General features: G+C 33.6%; 2 protein-coding genes across 3 annotated transcripts in view; both read left to right on the top strand.

Moving 5' to 3' along the window:
* Positions 1-2,402, top strand: part of LOC106874604 (zinc finger protein ZFP2) — a 7,041-nt gene extending 4,639 nt beyond the window's left edge. For both annotated transcript variants that reach the window (XM_014922393.2, XM_014922392.2), the window contains exon 2: positions 546-2,402. In XM_014922393.2, the coding sequence (XP_014777879.1) occupies positions 833-1,714 (882 nt within the window). In that variant the 5' untranslated portion in view covers positions 546-832 and the 3' untranslated portion in view covers positions 1,715-2,402. The remainder of the gene's footprint in view (positions 1-545) is intronic.
* Positions 2,403-2,477: 75 nt separating this feature from the next.
* On the top strand, positions 2,478-7,751 carry LOC106874602 (zinc finger protein 260). Its single transcript, XM_014922390.2, has 2 exons — positions 2,478-4,846; positions 6,427-7,751. The coding sequence occupies exon 2, from the start codon at positions 6,769-6,771 to the stop codon at positions 7,729-7,731; it is 963 nt and encodes a 320-aa protein (XP_014777876.1). The 5' UTR covers positions 2,478-4,846; positions 6,427-6,768; the 3' UTR covers positions 7,732-7,751.
* The last annotated feature ends 6 nt before the right edge of the window (positions 7,752-7,757 follow it).

The following is a 7,757-nucleotide window of genomic DNA, read 5'->3' as shown; positions in this document are numbered from 1 at the left end:
TACATATACATCTCTCTCTCTCTCTGAAAGTATCTGTCATTACAGTATCGAAATGTGATTGTTTCAGTTAGAATAGTTTAATTTTTAAAGTGAAAGTATTTGACATGAGTGTTTTTGTTTCACTTTTGACACGTAATACTTAAATAGTGGAGGAGATATTATGTTGCCGTGGGCTCGAACTCTGCAAGAAGTTAAAAAAATTTTTGACTAAAACACAACTGGAACCCTAAGTAAGGCATGTGTAAAATTTGAATGAAATTGGTTGCATAGTTCTCGAGTTTTAGGGATTCACACAGACAGACAGACAGACAGACACACATTCTCATTTTTATATATATAGATATGTAGTACACAATCTGAAGGTGTATGTGTAGTCTGTAAATGTGTGAACTTTGTACCGCTGTCATTGCATAATGTAATGTTTAGTTTTTTGTAGTAAAAGATATCTATAGTTTATCATAATAGAATTAATGTAAAATTTCACTGTTGAATCTCCATTTTTTTAAATATCATTGTTATCTTAAACTATTTCTCATTCATTTCAGAACATCAGATGACATTGTCATTTATTGTCACTTAAAGAGAAAAGGAAGATGATATACAGAAGTGCTACAAATCTGTGAGTGTCTCATTGAGACAGTTACTGAGAGTTAATTCTTCCAAGTGAATCATTTCTCCTGATTGTCTGGAAGGTTTATGAGAAGATTTTGTATTCTAATTAAATTTGGACTGATTTACAAAGACATTTACTACCTCTTTCTGATAACAGTTGATGGAGTTATTGCAGTAGAGGGGAAAATATCATAACTGTTGTGTGAAAATAAAAAAAAGAATGGATTTTTCTGAAAAATTGCCAAAGAAGAAGGAAAAGTCACCATACTTGTGTGATATCTGTCAAAAGACATTTTCTCTGAAGGGTAAACTTACTCATCATAAAATGATTCACAGAAAGAGACCACATTATTGTGATACCTGTGGTAAATCATTCTCTCAAATGCATACCTTAACTACTCACAAACGCATTCATACTGAAGAAAAATCATATGAATGTGATATCTGTGCTAAATCATTCTCTGAAAGAAATAGCTTAGCCAAACACATTGATATTCATACAGGTGAAAAGCCATATCACTGTGATATCTGTAGCAAATCATTCTTGCGTAAACATTCCTTAGTTATTCACAAACAGGTCCATACTGGAGAAAAGCCACACGTATGTGATATCTGTGGTAAATCTTTCTCTCGAGTACATCACTTGATTACTCACAAAAACTTCCACATAGGGGAAAGACCATATAGATGTAATATCTGTGGTCAATCATTCACTTTAAAAAGTCACTTAGAAGGTCACAAACGTACTCATACAGGTGAAAAACCATATCGCTGTGATATCTGTGGTAAGTCATTCACTCGAAGTGATAGCCTAACTTGCCACATTCGTATTCATACAGGTGAGAAACCTTTTCAGTGTAATATTTGTGGTGAATCATTCTCTGAGAGGGGTAATTTAGCTAAACACAAATACCTTCATACGGGAGAGAAGTCTTATCACTGTGATATCTGTGGAAAATCATTCTTTCAAAAAGTACACTTAAATTCTCACCTACGTATTCATACAGGAGAGAAACCATATCACTGTGATATCTGTGGTAAATCATTCAGTAATGGAAGTTCTTTAACTGTTCACCATAAACGTGTTCATACAGGTAAATAAATGTATCACTGTGATGCTTGTGCTAAATCATTCTCTTATGGTCATGTTTTAAATACACACAAATGTATTCAAAATGATAAAAGCCGTATCATCGTAACATCTATGGGAAATCATTCTCTGTAAAAGTTCATATTGAGTAGACAGAAATACAATTATATATACAGGACAGTAGCTGTACCACTGTCACGTGTTATAAATCATCCTCTCAAACCAGTCATTTAAGTATTTATAGATGTATTTGTACAGGTGAGATACTCTGTCAGCATGATATTTGTGGTAAATCTTTCTTACAAATTACTGATATAAGAAAGCACTATTGCATTTGAGCAGGAGAAAAACCATATCACTGTAATATGTGTGATAAATCATTCTCTGTAAGAAGTGCTTTAACTACTCACAAATGCATTGTTACAGGGAAAAAACCACATGGTCATTAGCACTCAAATGTTGTCAGAGATATGACACTGTCTTCAGTTCTGGTTCCACAATAAAATATGTCCAGTACAATGTGGGCAGTCATTAAAACCATCCACCAAAAATGGAAAACAGAAGTGAAATGTTTTTCCTGACTCATTGAGGACTTTGAATGAAGCTTTCCTTTTTGTTATGGTAGCAATAATTTATTAAATATATTGCATTGGTTATTCATTGATTAGCCGTTAATAAAATGACTTGTGTTTTAACAGGATTGAATTGTTGTTCACTTTCGTTTTCCATTTTATTGAATTTAATGATGCTTAACATTACTTATTTTAGTCATCCTTAACTTTGCAATCTAATTCGTTCTCTGTTTTTCACATTCACTAAAACTGTGCTTACTCTAACTTAGAGTTAACACTTTCAACCTCAGGTCAGTTCAAATTGCAAAAAGAGTAAAATAAAATGTATTCCAATTAGTTCCAAACTGAAATTTAGAAAAGTTTTTATAAAAATTAACATAACTTATGATGCATATGATCCCAGTATAATATGATGCCAAGAAGAATTTCAGAATAATGCAATTTAGGATGACTAAGTATTGTAGTTGTTGACAGAAGTCTTAAACTGAGAAATGTGCAGCCAAACCTCTTGGTATTTAAGCCATGTACCTCAAGAAATTAAAGAATATGATTCCCTCTAAGATTAATCAAATCCCACCAGCTTCTCATAAGTCTGTTAACAATATCAGGGATCAAAGTTTTGTCATATGATGACATTGAAAATTAAAAAAATAGACTTAATTCTTACTAAATGATGAAATCAGTCACCAAGGTTGCATTCAGTGAATTACTTGTCAATCTCTCAATAGATTTGCACAGGATGTAGGTGGGTCTCAATGAAAGTTCAATATATTCTGCTGGAGTCAATCAGTTGCAAAGGAATTAGTTTTCAAAGGGCTATTTGAATATAGAATATCTAATTCAAGTGACATAGATTCAGACCTGGATATGTGATTAAGAAGTTTGCTTTCCAGCCATACATTTTTATTCCATCCTACAATGTAGCACCCTGGGTACATTTTTTTTCTGTGACATCCCTGGGGCAAACTAATGCCTTGTGCTTGAATTTGGTTGACAGAAAACTAGAAAACCTATTTGTGTGTGTGTGTTGATATTCAATATTTTGTCACTGCTTGAGTGAAACAACGAGGATTGAGAGTCGTGCTTTGGTGATAGTTGCATAGGCTGCCGAAACAGCGTCCTTCAACTGATGGGTATTCTGGTATTGCTCTTGTGAAACTCTCTTCTTGGTAATACTCCACAGTGTTGTCGCAAGACGTGAGGTCTGGACTTCTGGGATGCCAATCGAGAGGTGCTGAAAGTTGTGATCCTCACCCATCCATCTATCCTGAAAAACTTCATTCAGGTATTTCCTGGCATTGATGGCATAGTGGGGTGGGGAACCATCTTGTTGAAATCCACATTCAACCATTGGAGCTGTGAAACAAACCACTCCCTTAACATGGCATGGTAAGAGTGCTGGTTAACAGAGCCCTCGAATAAATAGGGTCCTATCAAGTGCTTACTCGATATAGCAACCCAAATCATCACACACGGGGGGTTGTACTCCACTTCTTCATAATAGTGTGGCAGCCTTTGCAACAATCACTAAAGCACAGCTTCGTAAAATATCACACAGGACATAGAGTCACATTATTTTGTGCCACGAAAAATAACGATGATCACACAGTCCTTCCCAATGTGTGTCTGTCAATGAAAGTGAATATACTAAAACCTGTACATGTGTTTGATATTATTATATTGTTCCTCTAGTGTTATTACTTTTCGGTAGGGGCTGACAAGACTTTCGGACCACCCTGCACTTTAACCCATTACCTACCAGTGATCTTATATGAGATCACTTAAAAATTACAAATTTCATAATTATCTGTCAATATTTACACATATCTAACCTTTTTGCTATATCTACTAGGTATATTTCTCTGATATTCAAATGAGGTTTGCTAATTTTTCACCCAATATCTTGCTTATTTCTATTTAAAATGTTTTGAAACATTATTTTGATCATTCCGGCGTGTTTCTAAGGCTGTTTTATGCTAGAAATCAAAGTTTCATAAAAAAAATTCCAGTTAATAGAATTATGGGAGGTAAAAACAGAGGTTATCCAACTTTTATGGAAAAACAAGGTGCAGGCAAAACGTTCTTTTTCTTTTTCATGGAACATTTTTTTAATTGAAAATTTAGATAATTTCATATTTACATACGTAACACATACATAATACAAAACCACATTGAAATAGAAGTCCAAAACCGAGGAAAGAGAGAGAAAAAACATAAATTCAACATCAATATACATCTTGTTAATATTCTAAATATTAAAGCGATTTTTTTTTTTTTTTGAAAATGTTTTTAAAACGTATGTATTATATCTGGTTTCAATATTTTACTTTTAAGAAAAATTAAACCTCTACTAGAAACTTTCAGCACCGCATTTTGTGCTGACATCTGCAAGTGAAAGCTAGCATTGCGGTTGTAATATTTGGGTTCGAAAGTACGGCTAGAGACTAAAGAACTCAGTTTCAATTGTTCTTGGAGATCTCACGAGTGACTGGAATAACATTGATGGATCTCTTTCTAACCGTCAGATATTTACTTTGGTAAAAACATACAACATTGTTTGCATCTGAAAACGGTAAGTTGATAAACATCTTTTTTTAATACCGTAATAATGTATTTAAATAATAGAATCGTGTTTTTCTCTTGGCTGATTATGGTAATTGTACTCAAGTGAACGACGGAGTTCTGAGCAAAGAATGCCATTTAGACCCGTCGGCCTCTTACGGATTCTGGATCGAAGCACACTTTGTAACTTGCCTTAAGATGTTTAGTTTTCGGTAGTTTCAGAAGAATTTTTGCCACTTTGTGTTTTACAAACTCTATCTCCTGCGATGAAGCAAAAAAAAAAAGAAAATGATAAATACATAAATTGTAATTTGAACTTTCGGAAAAAGAAAAATTTTAATGAAGGTTTTAAAACGCGGACATTATGAATCTTGCATGATTTTTTTTTTTTTCATATTAGAATAAAAATTGAGAATGTTGAGCTGTAATTTTGCGCTTCTATGAAAGTTTTATTTGATCTGTACTAACTTTAAAAAGTGATTATTTACAATGATTAATCGTAAAAAAAAGGTGGGTATTCTTTCGTTATGTGTTAAAACAGCGTTCGGTAACTTCCGTTAAAAAAAATCGTGGGTGGGGAATGTAGATTTTCTTTGATCTCACGATAAAGTGAAACAGAAATTTGACAAACGTATATATGTCGATGGGGGTGGGGGTGCGAGACAAATTGTGTTATGTGCGTATGTGAGAGAGAGAAAAAGAAAGAGAGAGATGTGTTGTTGTTCGTGTGTGAGAGAGAGGGAGAGAGTAACAGCGTACATTATTTTATTTATTTTACCTCGGATCTTTTCTGAGTGTGTTAGTAATCGGCTGAGAGTGAGAAAGGTCTGTGTTGTCGGAAAGAGTGTAAATTTTATTTACTTTTTCTTGCATCTTTTTTTTTAATGAGTGTGTACACACACAGCAACACACATCTCTCTCTCTCAGAGTCAAACACACTCACTACAGAGATGTGAGAAAAAGTAGATAAAATTTACGCTCTCTCGCTCTCTTTCTCACACACACTCAGTCAATCACTCACACACTCAAACAAAAAGATGCGAGGAAAAATAAATAAAAAAATGTTACTTCCTATCTCGCACTCCTCGTCGACATATACACACATCGCTGTCAGGTTTCTTTCTGTTTCACTTTATCATAAGATCAGAGGAAATGTACATTTCCACCTACAAAAAAAAAAAAAAAATTTACGAAAATTACCGAACGCTGTATGTAAAACAGCTGTTTTTGTTTGACGTATTTTTAACGCATAACGAAAGAATACCAAAAAAGGGCTTTTCTTTTTGGGAGTAACCTCGAAACGAACGTTTTTATGAATTTTTAATTTTTGGCAAAATATTTCCTTAATAATCAAACTCATTTATTGTAATATATGTAGGTGTAGATGTAGTCTGCAAATGTGTGAACTTTATACCACTGTCATTGCATAATGTAATGTAAATAACAATTTATGGATATAAGTTTAGTTTTTGCAGTAAAAGATTATATTTATAGTTTATCAATATATCAAAATTAATGTAAAATTTCACTATTGAATCTCCATTTTTTTAAATATCATTGTTATCTTAAACTATTTCTCAATCATTTCAGAACATCGGATCACATTGTCATTTATTGTCACTTACAGCGAAAAGGAAGGTGATATACAGAAGAGCTACAACTCTGTGGGTGTCTCATTGAGTTAATGACAGTTGCTGAGAGTTAATTCTTCCAAGTGAAACATTTCTCCTGATTGTCTGGAAGGTTTATGAGAAGATCTTGTATTCTAATTAAATTTGGACTGATTTACAAAGACGTTTACTACCTCTTTCTGATAACAACAAAAATAACAGTTGATAGAGAAACTGCAGTAGAACAGTTTTCATCAGTGCAGTAAAAAAGAAAACATCAATATAACTGTTGTGTGACACCCCCCCCCCCAAAAAAAAAAGAATGGATTTTTCTGAAAAATTGCCAAAGAAGGAGGGAAAGTCACCATACTCGTGTGATATCTGTCAAAAGACATTTTCTCTGAAGGGTAATCTTACTCACCATAAAATGATTCACAGAAAGAGACCACATTATTGTGATACCTGTGGTAAATCATTCTCTCAAATGCATTTATTAACCACTCACAAACGCATTCATACTGAAGAAAAACCATATGAATGTGATATCTGTGCTAAATCATTCTCTGTAAAAAATAGCTTAATCAAACACATAGATATTCATACGGGTGAAAAGCCATATCACTGTAATATCTGTGGTAAATCATTCTTGCGTAAGCATTCCTTAGTTGTTCATGAACATGTCCATACTGGAGAAAAGCCACATGCGTGTGATATCTGTGGTAAATCTTTCTCTCGAATACATCACTTGATTACTCACAAAAATTTCCACATAGGTGAAAGACCATATAGATGTAATATCTGTGGTCAATCATTCATTTTAAAAAGTCACTTAAATGGTCACAAACGTACTCATACAGGTGAAAAACCATATCGCTGTGATATCTGTGGTAAATCATTCTCTCAGACGAATGGCCTAACAAGTCACATTCGTATTCATACAGGTGAGAAACCTTTTCAGTGTAATATTTGTGGTGAATCATTCTCTGAAAGAGGTAATTTAGCTAAACACAAATACCTTCATACGGGAGAGAAGTCTTATCACTGTGATATCTGTGGAAAATCATTCTTTCAAAAAGTACACTTAAATTCTCACCTACGTATTCATACTGGGGAGAGACCATATCCCTGTAAAATTTGTGATAAATCATTCAGTAACAGAAGTACATTAACTGTTCACAAACGTGTTCATACAGGAGAGAGACCATATCCTTGTACAATCTGTGGTAAATCATTCAGTAATGGAAGTACATTAACTGTTCACAAACGTGTTCACACAGGTAAATAACTATATCACTGTGATGCTTGTGCTAA

The sequence above is a fragment of the Octopus bimaculoides genome, chromosome 24, assembly GCF_001194135.2.
Source record: "Octopus bimaculoides isolate UCB-OBI-ISO-001 chromosome 24, ASM119413v2, whole genome shotgun sequence".
In the NCBI taxonomy this organism is placed as follows: Eukaryota; Metazoa; Mollusca; class Cephalopoda; order Octopoda; family Octopodidae; genus Octopus; species Octopus bimaculoides.
Note: the sequence above shows the minus strand (reverse complement) of the source record. Positions and strands in the feature narration are given on the sequence as shown.